The following is an 18769-nucleotide window of genomic DNA, read 5'->3' on the forward strand; positions in this document are numbered from 1 at the left end:
GGCTAGGTATTTCCGTACGTCCTCTACTTAGAAAATGCTTTTATGTCGGAGTTTCAATGTATTTTTCTAGATATAAAAAAGGGTTACTACCAATGAAAATTCCAAAGCATAAAAATTTCACAGATAACTGTCGGTCGGATCTGCCGACGGAGGATAAATTTGGATCATGAACGCCGGTTTTGGATCTTTGTGAGACGAGAATGAGTTTTTGGTGAATTTGTCGTGGGGTACAAGTCTGGAATTTTTTTAATATTAGCGTGATGTTTGGTCTACGCATTCAATATTTTAGCTGAAAGTGTTCTTTTTTTCTCGGTAAGTAGTATTTGGTCAAGTCCAACAAAAATACTTGACCATATGCCTCGAGGAGGAAGAAGCCCAAAATTGGAAGAAGCTTCCATGAACCAGAAAGGAAAAATCTTGGTGTCTTCCTTTCTTCCCATGGATAACCTTTTCAAAAACATACTGCTTAGAAGCTTACAAAGGAAATCAGTATATCGATTTTTGTACAGATTGCAGATAAGACACTCCATCGGAATCTGATGAATCACTCGGTATATCAATTTTCTAAGACTAGTATTAGCATGACACAGTCAAAACTTGGCCTGTCCCTAGAGGGAAGGAGGGATGCAAGTAGTGATATGCATCGCGATCTGTCAAATGACACCATCTGATGCAAATGGCTGTGAAGGCGTGAACATAGAAAGATGGGCACTGTGCCGCTTAACCGTACGATGTAATTCCCGTGAGAATCGATGGAAGTACAGTCAAGATTGTGTAGACTCGCAATTCAGTGCAAAACACGGTCACCCGATTGAACCATCATGGCTTTTGCCTGTGCCCTTTTGCCATTTACATGTATCCATCCCTTCAAATCAGCCACCTCTCTCTCCTAACCATTGCTTCATCCTAAAAAATGGGGACTTGCCACGTTTCTCAAGCTCCATCGTTTGCCTCTCCACAAGCTCTTCACGTTCCCATGAGCGAAACAAGAATGGCCCATTACTCTGTTCTCGATTCTTGAGCTGAAACGTCCCGAAAAAAGACGTGGTTGATTCATGAATCTTTTGTGAAAATGTCAGAAAAGGATTTCCTGAAGTTGCCATTGTTCATGATTGGCATCATAGTGCAAAGCTGACATTGCATCCGATTCTAGTGCCTTTTTTTTATACATGTATCCAAAGTTTGATCCTGGATGCCGGCCTTTATATGCTATTTCAAGAGCTCTATTTGATCGTAATGAGAAGGGGAAGGAATTGCAGATGCCTTCGTGCCTACCTCGTGTCTCTCTTTCTGGTTGTTTTCTTGAGTTTCTTGTGTCGCACGAGCTCTGTGGATGGGGATGATTACAGTCAGACCAACAACCCAACCGTGTTGCCTCTGGTCACGGAGCTAATCTATAGCCGGCTTTCAAATCTTACCTCATTTTTCAGAGCCGACATATCACGCAGCTTGGGCTTCTGCATTAAGGATGTGTGAGTAGTTCCTTCTGTGTTTGCTTTCTAATCGGTCATGCTTGTATGATTTTCCCTCTGATCCAATGTTATTTTGGCCTTCAGGGATGCCGAGTGGAATGGGGCGTTTAACTTTACAGGGAAACTGGATTTTTTGACTTCTTGTGTCGAGAAAACTAAAGGTGTGAGCTTTAGCACAATCTCGGATTCTCTCCATCTTTTATTGAAACTGCTTTGTCTCGGAGAGGGAAAGAGAGAGATGCTCTTCATTGACATGGTAAAATGAAAGGCTTATTAAGTTATAGTTAAGCACATTGGAAAAGTAAGGAAAAAGACAAAAGGAAAAGCTTTTTAAGACAGATAAGGTTGATTTCACAAATTATCCAGCAGAAATTGTAATCATGCTTCTTTTATATCTTCTGATGGGGGTAACATTTTTGATTAACAGGAGACCTTACCAGAAGAATTTGCACAGTCGCAGAAATCAAGTTCTACTTCAGTAGTTTCTTCGAAAACGGGCCAACAAACACAAATTATCTAAGGCCTAACAAGAACTGCAATTTGACTTCTTGGGCTTCTGGATGTGAACCTGGATGGGGTTGCTCGGTGGAAACAGATCAGAATGTCGACCTCAAGACCTCGAAAGAGATGCCTTCGAGGACACATGACTGTCAGCCTTGCTGTGAGGGCTTCTTCTGCCCTCAGGGCATTACTTGCATGATTCGTAAGTATATGACTGAATTTCAGATGTAAACTATTAGATGTAAATTCTGAAATAGAAAATTTTGCATGGTATATGCTTCCTAAGAGTAGATATTGATCGAAAAGTGAATACGACAGAAAAATTTGGCAATTATCTAGTTAAAACGTTATGGTGTTACTCCACTGGATGACCGTTTAAGGTAAGGTAATGCATGAATAAGATTTCCGAATCTTGGACCAATCATAAGCAGAACAACTGCCTTATTTTAGGAAAATTTTGAAATGCTAAAAGCATAATTGGGAGCTCGAACTGGCCAAACAAAGCTTTAAGTATACCATAACTACAGAACAAATTGAGCAAATGGAAAAGGGAAAAAATTCGGGAAAGAAAAAATGACATTAAACAATGAGTGCAAATGCTTTCCAGGTATATATGTGAATTGCCATCAAAGAGGCAAATGATGGTCTTGAGTATTATTTTCAAGCTATTTTCAGGGCAAACTTAGTAATACTTGATAGGCAATGTTATAGATGCAAAAACGAAGTAGGAACTCTGCTTATCCTTTGGGTTGACTAGATTTTGCGTGGACAATAATAAATGAAGCAACTTTTAGTTCATGACTCGCAGCTCTAAAAGTTGATTGCTCTTATGGATCCGGCATGCTGGACTTCACACGCTTATCTTGGCTTCCATGTGTCGTTAGATTGATTTTCCAAAGACTAAGAAATAGGAACTTATATCTGCTGTCTTCCTTTTCTTGTCAATGAAGCATGTCCTTTAGGTTCCTACTGTCCCTCGGCAAAACTCAATAAGACTACTGGAATATGTGATCCGTAAGTTTCTGGAAGTTATGAATTGCTTTTCCCTCTGCATTGCTACATTTATGAACTTCAGTGCAAGGTATATTGCAGATACAATTACCAAATCCCACCGGGACAGCCGAATCACACGTGTGGTGGAGCAGATATTTGGGCCGACGTCGAGAGGAGTAGCGAGATATTCTGCTCTGCAGGATCATACTGCCCGACTACCATAAAAAGAATGCCTTGCAGTAGTGGGTAATGCCTTGCAGTAGTGGGTATTAATTTCCATCCAAGGCTTGATAATTTTAATAATTACAATAATAAACCTGAACGGTGTCGCAGACATCTCTGGGAAACTTAGTTCATAATCTACCAAGCATAATGCACTATAATACCAATTTTCCATGCTCAGAAAAAAGTTGATGTCTCTGTGTTCATTTTCAGACACTACTGCAGGACGGGTTCAACCTCAGAGAGAGGTGAGTTTTAATTGGTCCTTCGGATCTTGATTCTATGACATGCTGAATGGAGATCTGTCTGTATATCTACATTTCTCTACTTTGTCCATCTATGTACTGATAGGTTTCATTTAATTGGAGGGTGGAAGCAGAATTATGCGATATCTAATTTTGGTTGTGCTAACCATCGTAGAATGCTTCAAGTTAACTACCTGCCCCAAAAGCACTGCCGCCCAAAATATCCATGCATATGGTATCATCCTTATCGTAAGTACATCTTTGATTATGCATCTTTTATGGATTGGACTCGTTTCACTCTGTCAGACACGAATGATGTCAGCTCGGAAGTTTTTCGGTGTACATCTTGCATAGGACTAATTCTAGGATTGTTTCCCCAAGACCTTGAAAGATCCTTAAAAAAATTTCGCCTGGAATAACATTTACAAACTCATGAGATTATTGTGCACAGTAATAGATGCTAATGAAAAAGTTAGAACAGCCAAATACAATTTGCAGATCTTCCAAGTGCCAATTGACCACGAATTGCGAACTTTTCAATTCAGGCTGCTGTAAGCACTCTACTGATCATCATATACAACTGTTCTGATCAAGTTCTCACCACTCGGGAAAAAAGGAAAGCTAAATCTAGGGAAGCTGCCGCAAGACATGCAAGAGAAACTGCACAAGCTCGGGAAAGGTGGAAATCGGCAAAAGATGTTGCTAAAAAACATGCGGTGGGCTTGCAACAACAATTGTCCCGTACATTTTCTCGCCAAAAATCCAGAATGCAACAGGAGCAGTCAAAAGTTGGGAATCAAACTAAGCCTGACACAGTGTCTGCATTATGTCCATTAGATACTTCCAGTTCTTCTGGCCAATCATCTTCTGCTTCAAAGAAGAAAAAAGAGCCGACCAGCCTTACCAAAATGATGCGTGCTCTTGATGAAGATCCAAATAGTCATGGAGGATTCAATGTTGAAATTGGAGATAAGAATATTAAGAAGCAAGCACCTAGGGGTAAACAAATGCATACACGTAGTCAAATTTTTAAATACGCATATGGTCAGCTTGAGAAGGAGAAAGCTATGCAGCAGCAAAATAAGAACTTGACCTTCTCGGGAGTAATCTCTATGGCTACTGATACTGAAACGAGAACCAGGCCAAGAATTGAGGTCGCATTTAAAGATCTAACTCTCACATTGAAAGGAACGAACAAACATCTGCTCAGGTGTGTTTCTGGAAAAATCATGCCTGGCCGAGTCTCTGCTGTGATGGGTCCATCAGGAGCTGGAAAAACTACATTTCTTTCTGCTCTCGTTGGAAAAGCTACTGGGTGTACTATGACAGGTTCAATCCTCATCAATGGGAAAGATGAATCCATCCATTCGTACAAGAAAATCATTGGTTTTGTACCACAGGATGATATTGTTCATGGAAACTTGACTGTAGAAGAGAATCTTCGGTTTAGTGCTAGGTGCAGGTATGTGAGAAGTTATCTGCCATGAAGCCTATCTACTTTTATGCGTCGTGACGAATTATTTCATGATTTAGATTCATATTGATACTGGAATTTAGTACTATAAACAAGGAAATAACAAAGAGTCGAACAGATTATTGTGGTAGTCAATTCTCAAAATTTGCACAGAGATAGGAAAATTAGCTTTTCTTCATAATGCATAGTTTTCAAGGGTCCTCCTTTCACATAGTCAATTGCACATTAGTGGTTTTCTCCTCGTCTATCCTACAAACAATGATGGGCATTAGTATATTCTTTCACACTATGTTACTTATCCTTCTCATTTGCTGTACTTAGAAGCCTTTAGACCTTTTCTTTTCCCCAATGTAACATGTAAGTCAAGAAGGTTGTCCTCCCTGAACACTATGTGGCCTGAAGTAGATCACTGAATTTATTTGTTTCTTGTCAGTAACCTGTGACCAAGTAGTTCGAAAGGAGAAGTCTTTTTACGTTGTCTGGCATGCCCTGAATATGTTTGCCTTCTGTCATTCTGGATCAAAGTCATGGGTCAGTCAGTCGTGCATTTTTCAGATTGCTTGCTAGCAACTTAAAGTTTTCTAATTTAGTTTTCTGGTTGGAATGGCCAAAAAGACTATCTGCAGACATGCCAAAACCGGATAAAGTACTGATTGTTGAAAGAGTTATCGAGGCCTTGGGACTGCAGACAGTGAGGGATTCTCTGGTTGGCACAGTGGAGAAACGGGGAATTTCTGGAGGCCAGAGAAAGCGTGTCAATGTTGGGCTAGAAATGGTCATGGAACCTTCACTGCTAATTTTGGATGAGCCCACATCTGGTTTAGATAGTTCATCTTCCTTGTTACTACTTAGAGCACTGCGTCGTGAAGCACTTGAAGGAGTAAATATCTCCATGGTTGTTCACCAACCAAGGTACTTTTCTGTATTAAATGAAAAAGAATTATTAGTTGCTTTGATCAAGAGAGAAAACCTTCATCTACTTTTGCATCTTTTCTCTGACAGTCACTTCTTCCATATCTTATAAACCCAGTAAGATCATTAATCCACTAATTCCTTGTTCAAGTGAAAGTAAGTGAATGATCATTGAGTTGCTTATGGATTCTAATGAATTTCTCTATGACAATCCTTGTTTTGATTGGGTAAACAATCTTGGGATATTCATGACATCCAATTTGTCTTGGCACATGCATGGTCTAGGGCTAGGGAGGCTGGTTCTATGCGTGTCGCAGCCACTGTCATCATCAACATTAGAAAGTGGTTCCAGTTGCAAAGAATTGTTACGTCAAATGACTCTTAAATGCATAAGATAGAAGCTGGGATTAAGGCATTAGTTAGTTGCATACAGTATGCCCCGCATGATTATATAGTAGTCCTGTCAGTTATTGAACAGGGTTTGGGAATTTGCTATAATCTATGTTTTGAGTGTTTCGCCAAGGAGATTTGGTCACTTAGTTCTTCAAAAAATCATTAGTTTAAACTTAGTTGAATAAAGATGCATGATAATTGTTTTCCCTTGTATTGTCTTGGCTAGTCGAAGGTAATCATTGCCCTTCTTTATCCAGCTACGCTCTATTTAAGATGTTCGATGATCTAATACTTCTAGCAAAAGGTGGGCTTACGGTGTACCACGGATCTGTCAAAAAGGTCGAGGAATATTTTTCTGGACTTGGGATCACTGTTCCAGAACGCGTCATTCCTCCAGACCACTATATTGACATCTTGGAGGGCATCATAAAACCAACTTCAGGGGTCAATCCCGAACAGCTTCCTATAAGGTGGATGCTGCACAACGGATATACAATACCCCCAGATATGCTCCGATTTGCAGATGGACTTGAAAAGTCTTCCACTGATACAAATGCAAGCAACACGTCAGATCCTAGTGCTGGAGGCACTGAACAATCATTTGCTGGAGATCTCTGGCAGGATGTTGTCTATAATGTTGGGCTTAAGCGTGATCATATAGAGCGTAACTTTGTGAAGTCTAAGGACTTGTCCAACCGTATCACGCCTGGTGTACTTCGTCAATATCGATATTATCTGGGGAGGTACGTACTGTTGGATATGAACACTACCGTCACATTCAAAATCTTCTAGTTCTACTGATTAAAGCTGCAACAATTAGCTCGAATGCTTTCAATACTTTTAGCTCTTGAGTTTTAACCTGCTTGATGAGCCACAAGTTCTTGTGAGATGCCACATAATGCTAAAATCTGAGAACTTCATCATTCTAGTGGGCATTTCTGTACTTCACTGAAAAAATCAAAATTTTGCTTCTAAAATGCATCTGAATGGACTTACCATGGACAATATTGTGTGGGCCAAATCTGAAACTCTAAACTGTTTATGTTTCTTTGTGACTTTTACATTTTAACTTTTGGCTTAACCTTGAACTTTCTGAATTTGAAATTGAACTTATATTCATGCTGGTGAAAGATTAACATTTGAACTTGCCAAATGTTTTTCCATTATTTTTCCACGAATTAGAATATGATTTCTACTGTGGTGGGAAATTTAAATATGGCCTATTGGCAGATCTCTGTATCTCAACAGAGTTTCTGGATTAAAGATTCTGGATATTTGTTTTAATAACCAAGTTACTAATCTTCCTAGACTGATATTCAGGGTAGGGAAGCAAAGACTACGAGATGCTCGGATACAAGCAGTTGATTACCTAATACTCTTACTAGGAGGAGCATGCTTAGGTACTCTTGCCAAGGTCAATGATGAGACTTTCGGGGTCCTCGGTTATACTTACACGGTCATTGCTGTATGTAAGTTTTCTTTGATTTCGATTAATAGCTACGCGCATATTGAAACATCTTATTAGTAATCGAGGCATACTTACTTGAGTTTAGAAGTGGCTGTAAAACTCTGTTACATGGATCCAATCGATGAACATAACCATCTTCTGTTACTGGTCATTTAACCTGGCATATCATACAATTGTTCTCCGCGTCTCTTTCTTACCAATATCCAAAATTTCCAATCTACAGCATTACTTTGCAAGATTGCAGCACTGAGATCATTTACTCTGGACAAATTACAATACTGGAGGGAAAGCGCATCGGGGATAAGCAGTCTGGCCTATTTCTTATCCAAAGATACAGTGGACCATTTCAACACAGTGATCAAACCACTGGTTTATCTATCCATGTTCTATTTCTTCAGTAATCCTAGATCATCTTTTGCTGATAATTACACCGTCCTGCTTTGCCTCGTGTACTGTGTAACCGGGATAGCTTACATATTTGCAATCTTCCTTCAGCCCGGCCCCGCCCAGCTGGTATGTATCTGATCCCAATGAATGAGCCACCGTGGACATTAACTCACATTTATCTGCAACTCACCATTTTTCGGGGACTTTTCTTCGACATGCAGTGGTCTGTGATTCTTCCTGTGGTTTTGACTCTCATTGCAACACAGCAACAGACGGACCACCGCCTTGTGAAGCATCTAGGAGATTTGTGCTACCCCAAGTGGGCTCTGGAGGCTTTTGTCATTGCAAATGCTGAAAGGTTCTTTCATCATATAGACAACTATAATTTCTGCAAGCATTCGGTCTTGAGTTTCAACACCAATTTATAAAACACCTACTTCGGGGAGAAAAATAGCAAGTGGAGGCCATTCTGGGCAATCAAATTCATGTCCAATGGGAAATGCACATCTTCAAAATTCATGCACTCGTTGAGACAAAACAAACCATTTTCATCATTTGAAGTCCTGTTTTTACCGTGAATAACAAAACACAAAAAAAAAATTAAAATAATCCTTTCAAAATATGCTCCTATACTATGATTTTACATTATCTGAAGCCATTTGATGTTGAGAATCTCTGGCCTTCAGGTACTCGGGAGTGTGGCTGATCACTCGATGTGGAGCACTCATGGAGAATGGTTACGATCTTGGCGATTGGTCTGTTTGTCTGATACTCCTGATACTCATGGGCGTCGTTACTCGTGCTGTAGCATTCTTGTGCCTCATTACCTCCCAGAAGAAGTGAATTCCAGCTTCCCTCTTGCTGACACCTTTCCTTGGCAGCACTGAAGGAGCCTCTTCTCGGCTCTTTTGTACATACCACGAACTCAGAGGTAGATCCCAAGGTCGGGCAAACCGGCTTTGAAAGACAGGATGTATAAATTCTAGGAAAGTGGCTGCACATTATGCAAGTTAAAGGTGTCAGGATCATGTCGTGCGCAATTAAAATCCAGGGATGCAGAGTGTTTTCTTTTATAGACGAATGCTGTAATCTCGCTCCTTTCGAAACCAGCCAAATGATGGTCGAACCTGTCGCAAGATTGGTACAGAAATGCACTGAACAATGTTTTGGAACCAGTGAACATTAATCTGCAGATACATGAACTTGAGATTTGGATGAGTTGTATACGTTTGAGCTCTCTTATTTGTGGGAAAACGCGAGCACCTGCAAGCCCATCACGCATGGTCAGCACCAACCATTCCATGCAAGGCATTTATAGCAGCAACAGAAGCAGACGGGATCGGCCACGAAGGACATTGAGCTTCCAAGTGACACCGTACTTCGCTATCCGGACAGCCACCGTGATGAGATGATTTTGAAAACAATGAAATATTTAATAAGAATCCTAGATTGACTATTGAAAGAGTAGTGGAAAATAATGTTATCGTGCAATATATTTTGTAAGCAGTACGTCGACCGTGACATCCCAGGTCCCCCACATCAGTTGGAAGAAGTCCCCTTTTGTTGACCAATTGATAAGCCGATATCTACCTAAATAATTACGATCTTATATAGTTGTTGGAAGGCCCCACCCACGTGGGTCGGTCTCCCTTCAATAGGTGTGTGGCTCGAGGACGGATTGGCCCTTACTCAATTCGACGAGCGTAAGGAGCGACCACCAGGACGAGAAGATTTGGACAAGGTGCGGCACTTGACAAGTTTTTAGGACAGCGGAAGGGTTAGGAAAGAATGGAACGACACGTCGGATTAAAGGGAGTATCACTTGGCGACACAAATCAACAATGATGAAAACGTCATTTTAACATGTGGAACCCGAGAGAAATTGTGTTTTATGAGATAGTTGATACGTGGAGAAATAAGCCAATCGAAAACTACAAATTTCAAATTTTGACTAAAGTTGATTGGCCTGAATATCGCGAATAATATGAAAGAGTAGTGCACCATATTAGCCGTATCACTAATATTTAAAAGACGCCGTTGTTGATTCAGGAGAAGCAGTGTCATTTCACCAAACTAGTGTGCCTTGCTGACATACAGTTTGAAAACGTTCATGCGCCCGCGCGACTAGCAACATCAAATGACACATTCGCTTGCACGAACGAAAGGAACAAAAAAGAAAAAAGTTGTCCAAAAATCCTAAAGTTATCACACTTTTGTCAATTTAATCTTAAACTTTTCAATTTTGTCAATTCAACCCTAAATCTTTTCAAGTTTTGCCAATTGAGTTCACATGATCAGTCTTGACCAGAAATCGCTGACGTGGACGCCGATCGTCCCACGTGGCACTGCCGGCGACGAGCGGCACTAACGTCAACATTTTTAATTAATATTTTAATAATTTAAAAAAAATATATGATTTTTTCCTTTTCTTTACTATTTTACGGGTTCTGGAGAGATGGCCAACAAGGTCGCCAACTGACCCTCGCCAACTGACCTCACCAGCCATAGGCGAGGGCTCGTAGCCCTCACTATGGCCAGACGAGGGCTTGGCGACCCTCCGTGGCCAAAGCGAGGGCGCTCGAGCCCTCGCCTGGCCAGATCTGGCAAGGGTGTCACGACCCTTGCTTGGAGACGACAAGGGTCGCCGACCCTCACCAGCCATCCCTCCAAATAACAATAAAAAAAGAAAAGGGGAAAAAATAGAAAATGCATAAAAAAAATCATAAAATAAATGAAATATTATTAAAAATACCCACGTCAACGCTAGTTGTCCTACGTGGCTGACTTTCCTACGGCTGTTCCACGTAGGAACGGTTGTGCCACGTAGGACAGCTGGCATTCTTGTAAGAAATTTCCAATCAAAACTGCCCGGATGAACTGAATTGGTAAATTGTCAAAAGATTTAAGACCGAATTGGCAAAATTAAAAGATTTAAGACTATATTAGCAAAAATGCAATAGGTTGATGACTTTTTGGATAATTTTCCCGAAAAAAAAGCCTTAGTAATTGACATATTTGCTCTTCATAAAAAAAAAGTTTGTCCTATAATATAATTGTTGGAAAAGTAGGTTTTTTTTCTTGCGTGCACAAATTCATGCATATTTTTTAAGATTTTGCGGAGAGGACGAATATTAGCACTATTAGCTAGAAAATACAAAATTCTAATTGCAAGAAAAAAAAACATTGATTATATAGAGAAAAATAAAGAATAACGACACAAACGGTCCCTAAACTTTGGTCCAATGTGCAATATAATCCATGACCTTTTAATTTATCAAATGTGATCCTTCAACTTTTTGTTTATATTTGATCAAGTCTTTAAATTATATGAAATTATTCAATGTTGTCCATGAACTTGAATTAATGATAGGACGACATTGAAAATTTCAATATAGTTTATGAACTAAATTGTATTACATTGAACAAATTTAGAGTTTGAGAACGGTGTTAAAATGTATGTATTCGTGCCTATAAAAGGCCACGCCTGAGTTTGAATTTCACTTTATTGGACATCATTTTTTAGCGAAACTAAATATGTACTCGTTCTCCCGGACGCCGAAGTTCAAACAAAAGCAAATTCCACGTCTAAAGTCCAGGGCATTGGGCCGAAGTTTAACCGTTGGTGTAATTAGACAGCTTTTTCTCTTTGCTGAAAAGAAAAAAACAGATGGACAGTGGCGACCCGTGCTAGCACCTTCTGGACAATCAAAAATTGCCTTGTTAATGTGTTGTGGGTTCGTAACAAAATTCGTCACAATTGACAACTTCTCAACATCCCGTCAAAGAATCATTCGGTCCGACCCGAAAACTGCTCCCGGCACCGCCCCGCGAGCCGGAAGCCCCCGAGGTCGGCGAACCCATCCGCCGCCAATCTCGACACCCACTTGGGGCGTTGTCATCATACAATTCTCACGCTCATCAAAGAATCATTCGGTCTGACCCGAAACCCCTCCCCGCACCGCCTGCGAGCCGGAAGCCCCAAGGTCGGCGAACCCATCCGCCGCCAATCTCGACAAGCGGGGGGGCATCTCTCCACACGAGATTCGCGGCCGACGATGACGATACCTCCTCCCTCCTCCGACCAAAAGAAAAAAAAAAAAGATAAACCCTTCCCGCGAGCCCGCAAATCGCACGCGCGGCGACGGCGAGGGGCACGTGGGAACGGGGGACCGGGGGGGTCCGGACATGAAGCGGGGATTATATTAGTACCGGCTCCTGTCCCGGTCGTGTCGTGGGGCACTCCATTATAAAACCATTTCGATTCCGTCGCGGCGAATAAAATATTTAAAAAAAAAAAGAGCGAGGAAGAAAAACCAGACAATCATCCCCCTTCTCTCTCCTCCCTCTCCTCCTCCTTTTCTCTCTCTTCTTCTTCTTCCTCTTCTCTCTGTGCGTGTGTGGGTGTGGGGGTGGGTGCGCGAGCGTACGCCTGTCTGCATCGCGATCGTGAGATGTGATTTCGTGGCGCGATTTGGCGGTCTCGAGCTTTTCCAGTGCGGACATTCGCTCGATTTCCTCTGACACCACCATCATCCCCGCCCCGCCTCTCCCTCTCCTCCTAGGTCAAATCTCTCTCTTTCCTCCCCCCCCCCCCCTCCTTTCTCTCTCTAAAGAAGTCGCGCTTGCTGCAGTGGGAGTCGCGCGCGCAGCGCCGCAGCATCAGCAGCAGATCTCGCCGCTCCTCAGTCCCCTCGTCGTCGGCGTCGGCGGCGGCGGCGGCGGCGGCTGCTTCTTTCCGGCGGCCACGGTTCCGGCGTAGATCGGAGGAGAAGGGAAGGGGGGTTTTTCTCGAGCTCGCTTCGCTCATGAACGAGGTTCGCCCTCTCGTCTCCTCTCGTCGGCATTGCTTCTCCGATCGTTTGCTTTTTTTCTCCGCCTCGATTTGCATGTGGGGGAGGAAGGATCGGATCGCGGGTGCTGTTGGTGGCTGAGTTTTTTTGTCCCCGATCCTTCGGCTGAACGGTTGTGTGTTTGCGATTGTTTTCTCCGAGTGGGGCCGGACAGGCGGACGGACATACATTTCTCGCGATCGTCCTAGATAGCGAACCCCTTTTTTTTTTTTTTTGCGACGTGGTGTTTTCCGTTGCTGGTTTGGGGCTTTGTCTGTGAATTTTCGATTTTTATTTTTTTCCGTGTTCGTCGGTTTCGCATTCTGATGTGTAGGAATTTCTTCGATTGATTGAGGTGGTTTAGTGTGTCTGCTGGCTGCGGAAAGAAATGTTGTTGCGATCTGCCATTCGGAAGACTGTGATGAGCTCCACTCGATGCTGTGATCCTAGGATGTAAAAAAAAATGTTTACCCTTTGATACTGATTGTCGAACAGTTTTGCAGTTGTCCGAAAGCTCAGCTGACTAGTAGATACGCGTGTCATGCGCATGAGCGGATGATGGAGTGTAGGAAGAGCATGACCATTTTGCCAGGGTAGAATAGAATTGGGAGAATGGTGCTGCATTTTGAGTGATGTTAAGTGGGATGAACAACTTTGGTTTTCAAGGTGGACTGGGTTTTCACCATTAGCTTCAACTAAAGCAGAATCTTTCGCAGTCTTCACTAATAGTTGGAAAAGTGAGGAACTTCTCTTTTCAAAGTTACATGAGGGCCTTCGTATTAGGAGGAAAGTGGGGTTCAATGGCACACAAATTTTGTTTGCATGGAAGTTTGATGATCTTGAAGGAAGTTCTATTAGCCCCAGGCTTATTTTCTGCGTAGAATCTCCTCTCTCTCTCTCTCTCTCTCTCTCTCTCTCTCTCTCTCTCTCTCTATATATATATCTATATATATATATATATATATATATATTACAAGATTAGAAGCACTCAAGTTCTCACTAAAGGCATATCTTATTTATCCATTTCAAAATGCTTGTTTGTCAAGAAGCCTATGGCTGCATCTCTTGGGCTTGGTATGAGTACAAGATATGTAGTCTGTTGATTCTGTGCGGACATGCTTAGATGTTCTCCTGTTTACGATTGTTGTTAATTCTAAGTGACAATCTCTATTTGAGTCAGTGCTATTGCTGAAACTGCATTCATCTTCCACCTTTGATAGGTTAAAGAAGAAGAATCTATTGTCCCGCCTATAGAAGACGAAACTACTGAAGTCGAGCATTTACTCGAAGAGCCTGAAAATGATGACTTCTCAGTGGATGGTGTGTTTTGCTCTAATGAGGAGAATGCCGGGAATTTCTTGGATATTAAAGACTTCAATGATGAAGTGGAGTTTAGCTTCAGAGGTACCGGTTGCGAGACAGAGCAACCTGCTTATTTCAGTATTTTGTTCATCGAATCAAATTGTTGGGTTCTTCAGCAGAAGCAATTAAAATGAGATTTCTCATGCATTTGAGTTGGATGTTTTCTTCTCCATTGCTACCCTCCATAGACATTTTACAGCTCCATTCCTTGCACGTATCCAACTCTGACGGAGTGTATGCACTAAAAAGAAGGAGAAATTTAGTAGCAAGATTTACTCTAAATATATATTGCTAACTTAAGTACTTAATCTTAGAATCAAGTCGCCCCTCTTTTCTCATTTTGAAAATGCAATGAAACGATTTGAGTAAAGGCTTATTCCACTGCACTGCATGGCTCTATGCAGTTGGCAACTCCATAGCAGAAACTGTATGTATGGCAATCTTATTTCTAAAGATCGAACTGCTTCAAAGAAGAATGAAGCTGTTGATAGTTTTCTGCTTCTGTCTATATATATTTTGCCAGTAATCCTAATTCTGGTAAACATTTCTGCTTTTGTGCAAGGTGGACTGGATTCCTACATTACTCCAGAAGGAGGAGATGCACTAAATCTTGGAGTACGTATCCCTTACATTGATTTCCTAAGGCTCTGTTTGTACTGTCTTAAGAGAAAGTACCTTCTGCTTTCCTTCCAAAACTTTTGAAAGCAAGACAAAATATTCTAAGTTTTAGAAAATTATGGAAAACTTCTAGATTGCTCTATATGTCAATGCTTGTATGTATGATAGGTTTCAGGTGTTTGACTCAAATTTCAAACGCTACAACAAAAGGAAATTACCAAAAGGTAGTAAGTTGTCGAATGAAACCCTAAATTTGTATTTACACTTTGAAATCCCTCTTTTGGAGAATTTGGTTTGCAATCCCTCGTCTTACATGATTGAAGATCCAATTTCCATCCTAACTGTACCTTGATTGAATATGCTAGTTGCTTATCACTTTATGTTGTTCTCGTCATACATTCTTTGCTTTAGATGGCTGATATTTGCATTGGGAACTTTTAGCAGGTGCTTGATGGAATTTTGGATGAAGTTGATGATGTGGAAGTTCTCAATTCTTTGGATGGTCCTGCTGTTGCATGTGAAGATTATCTTTTAGGTAATCCCAAGTCAGCTTATCATATGCTAATTTTGATGAGAATAAGACATTGATGACAGTGTCTTTCTGTAACAGACATGGATCTTGCTCAAGAAGTCTCTGCATTGGATATTGGTCTCCGCGATGGCGTCCGCTTGGGGAATTCTAGTACAGACAGTCATTCTCCGGGATATAGCGGAAGTAGTAATGGTGCCATTGAAATGTCAGAGTCATCTGATGGAAACAATCCAGAGCTCAATTGCAATGACGATTCACGTCAAGGAAGAATTGGTCCTGTGGATTGCAATTGTCTTTCACGTGAATCGATAAAGGTTGATCAAGTGCAAAATAGTTCAGATTGTGTTGTTAGCTTGCTGTCAAGCCGAAACCAAAACAATCCTGCTGCAGAAAGCAGATTGGTAGCGGGTCTTACGCAAAAGAGACAGCGGAAGCCTACTCGGAGGTACATCGAGGAATCGGCAAATATGAAATCTAGTCATCTTAGGCCAGAGCAAAAGCCTTTTGTGGTTAGTTCAAAGAAGCATGTGAACTTTAGAACTCCTGATCAGCTACACGATGTGGAACCTAGAGAGTTAACTTCAGTTCCTGTGAAGGATTGTCCAGAAGAAACTAGCATCAAAACACTGTCTCACCCTCACTTACAGGGAAGACGATTGAAGAAACATGAACCCCTCATGGTAGGAAAAGTTTTGACCTGTTAGATGTTAATTCTTTAATGTTGCTTGTCCACTATTGTAAAGCACAGTTTCTTTTACTTGGTAAAAGCTGTGATTAATGTGATGGTCATTCTTAGTTTAATGGCTTGGAACTAGGTAACACTTTTAAACACTAATGTGGTTCCGGAGACTGTTATTATGAGGCATAAATTGAGCTGGATATGATTGTTTTAATTGAGTGAAGAGTGAAGTTGAAGTTCTGCACAAAGTGGGTCACATATTTCTAGGTTTGCAAGATAGTTTGGTGGAGTTGATTTCTGGATTAATGTCCTCTTTACTACTTTTGAGTCTGATTTTATGCTATCTTTAATGTTCAGGAAGATGATTTGGGAGCGTATTCTTCTGCATCTGAATCTGAAGATGACTTTGTCGAGCGGAGACCTAAGAAGGGTATTGATCGGAGGAAGCATCAAAGGATGTGGACTCTTGCCGAGGTGACAAAGTTGGTTGATGGCATCTCTGAGTATGGAGCTGGAAAGTGGACAGATATAAAGAGGCTTTTCTTTGCTACGTCTGCCTACAGGACACCCATAGATCTCAGAGTACTCAATGTGTTATATATCAATGAGTCATAGTTCACATTCTTATTTTACAAGGTTTTCATGATTAACACTTGAATTCTGCAGGACAAGTGGCGGAATCTTCTGAGGGCTAGTCATGCACTAAAATCACACAAGGGAGAGGTTAGCATTGCTTTTCCTTTACTGGTTGTGCAGTGCGATTTGCATTCTGTGAATGCAGGGTATACTGTAGCTTCATTATACATGACAACAATCAAGGTCCATGAGCCTCGTAATGAGCTATAGTTGGATCCTTTTAGATGATACATACTGAAAACAGAGGCTGCATTGGCATTATGCTGTAGTATGTGTCATATTTGTTATAACTTTAGATTATGTCCTTGTTTTCACTTGTCGACGATGGTCTGCTTTAGACGTGGTATGATGAGCTGCAGATCTATTTAGACAACTCCTTTTTATGTCCAAACTTGCTTTGTTGGCGTCCTATTTCAACAATTACTCCAGACCTTTTCTATGGAATCCGGGTGGTGTTCATATTTTGCCACTTTCTCCAGAATGTGCATAAAAACAAGTCTAAAAGTAGTTTCTATTCACTTCATAATAAGTGTTAAGAAACTCCAAGGAAGGGCCGTGTCTTTTAATTTTATGTCTCCTGCCTGTTGCTGTGGAGATTTAGAGGTTGGGCTTCCCTTAAAATTTGGGCTGGCAATTCGTGTTCAACTGTCATAATTGGGTTTCATGATCATGTCAAGTCATGTCACTGGAAATACTATATATTTGCTAATTATGCTATAATAAGTTGTATATTAGATTTTTGTTCCTTTTGGATTTGCCATTTAATCATGTACAAACGTGTTAACTCGTGTTAGAAATTGCCAATCCTACTTAAAATCTTATAATATAATTGTTTTATCTCTAATATAAGCATCACGTGTAACATTTATGTCGGATCTGACATTTCTCAGATTAGTCCTTACCATTCATTCTAGTGACTTAGCGGTTGTACCACTTGAAAATTGTAATATGCGTCTGACTTTGATTTGGTGTACGAGGACCATCATTTTCAGTTAGTGTGTCCATAATTCAATTCTATTTGAGACAAAGTGCACTGAACAGAGATTTTATTCAGCCAATGACGGTTTTGCAGGCCGAGAAGAAGGAGAAGAATGCTGTCCGTCCACTGCCAAAGTCCTTGCTACGCCGGGTTCGTGAACTAGCAACGATCCATCCATACCCGAGGAACTACAGTTCGAGATCTCGCCCAGTTCCTACTGCGAAGAAAGGTGCTAGTCCCAGCTCCAATGGAAGAAATGTACGTAGAAGAATCTGCTCTTGAAAGAAGCATTTGCTAAAGCTGTATACAAAGTAGCCTTAAAGCGAAAGAAGGAAAAAGACCAAACTTTGCTTCGCATCGATCTTTAAAAGAGAAAGAAAGATTCTCTTCTATTGTAGTCTCAGCTGGAGAAGTGTTGCCACAGAATGTGGTGAAACATTGCATCGCGCAAATAAAGAGTAAGAGGACAGGTTAATTCGATTGTCAGCTTGCAGATATAGAGTTATTTGGCTTTTTGTTTCTTTTACTACTGTCTGAGCATGGATAAGTGATATGAGGGTGTCGATGATGTGCAAAGCCTCAATTCTATGCAATTCGTGATGTGGTATTGCATTCATGCACCACCTATCCGATGTCTATGGCTGGTGCATCATTTGTCATTGGCCTGTGCTTGGAGACATTAGGTCACATTTTCATGCTAACAGTTGTGCATTAATGCGTCACCCTCACATGTTGTTTATGACTGCTCATGCATACATCATACCATTTGCCCATATGCCTTATGTCACCTGATCAACCATATTCATCATGCATGTCCTATGCGTTCTTCATGTTACATGCTTGTGGCAATCTTTCTCTCGCAATCGCATGCATCGTGCTTGTAACAGTGCCGTGCGCGCACCTTCTACCGTTACCTGCCATAGTCGTGATAGCAGATTTTCATTGTGATCATGCACCAAGCGGTTTTCCACCCATGCCAAATGCGTTTTATTGTACAATAAGATTTCTGCATTTTGGTCAGGTGAAATTTCTTAGCTCTTTTTCTGTATATAGAATTTCACCTAGGT

At 41.1% G+C, this 18769-nt stretch overlaps 2 protein-coding genes across 5 annotated transcripts; both read left to right on the top strand.

Moving 5' to 3' along the window:
• The first annotated feature begins 502 nt into the window (after nt 1-502).
• LOC115685816 (putative white-brown complex homolog protein 30) lies at nt 503-9288 on the top strand. Of its 3 annotated transcripts, XM_030610932.2 has the most exons (14): nt 510-1472; nt 1557-1633; nt 1900-2175; nt 2924-2987; nt 3066-3212; nt 3402-3436; nt 3609-3682; nt 3979-4895; nt 5523-5819; nt 6470-6955; nt 7533-7681; nt 7904-8193; nt 8289-8425; nt 8754-9288. In XM_030610932.2, exons 1-14 carry the CDS (start codon nt 1207-1209, stop codon nt 8908-8910), a joined length of 3372 nt encoding a protein of 1123 aa, XP_030466792.2. In that variant the 5' UTR covers nt 510-1206; the 3' UTR covers nt 8911-9288. The 3 variants fall into 3 exon arrangements, with proteins under 3 accessions (XP_056171635.1, XP_056171634.1, XP_030466792.2); XM_056315659.1 differs by lacking the exon at nt 3609-3682 and having other exon boundaries at nt 509-1472; nt 3066-3208; XM_056315660.1 differs by lacking the exons at nt 8289-8425; nt 8754-9288 and having other exon boundaries at nt 503-1472; nt 7533-7677; nt 7904-8081.
• A 3428-nt stretch (nt 9289-12716) lies between these two features.
• Nucleotides 12717-18182, top strand: LOC115685817 (uncharacterized). Of its 2 annotated transcripts, none has more exons than XM_030610938.2 (8): nt 12717-12881; nt 14117-14300; nt 14821-14873; nt 15321-15411; nt 15487-16088; nt 16445-16669; nt 16754-16810; nt 17778-18182. In XM_030610938.2, exons 1-8 carry the CDS (start codon nt 12873-12875, stop codon nt 17982-17984), a joined length of 1428 nt encoding a protein of 475 aa, XP_030466798.2. In that variant the 5' UTR covers nt 12717-12872; the 3' UTR covers nt 17985-18182. The 2 variants fall into 2 exon arrangements, with proteins under 2 accessions (XP_030466798.2, XP_056171482.1); XM_056315507.1 differs by having other exon boundaries at nt 12718-12881; nt 17796-18182.
• The last annotated feature ends 587 nt before the right edge of the window (nt 18183-18769 follow it).

The sequence above is a fragment of the Syzygium oleosum genome, unplaced genomic scaffold, assembly GCF_021117445.2.
Source record: "Syzygium oleosum isolate NSW1041296 unplaced genomic scaffold, Sole_v2.1 Sole_v2.10, whole genome shotgun sequence".
NCBI classification, from domain to species: Eukaryota; Viridiplantae; Streptophyta; class Magnoliopsida; order Myrtales; family Myrtaceae; genus Syzygium; species Syzygium oleosum.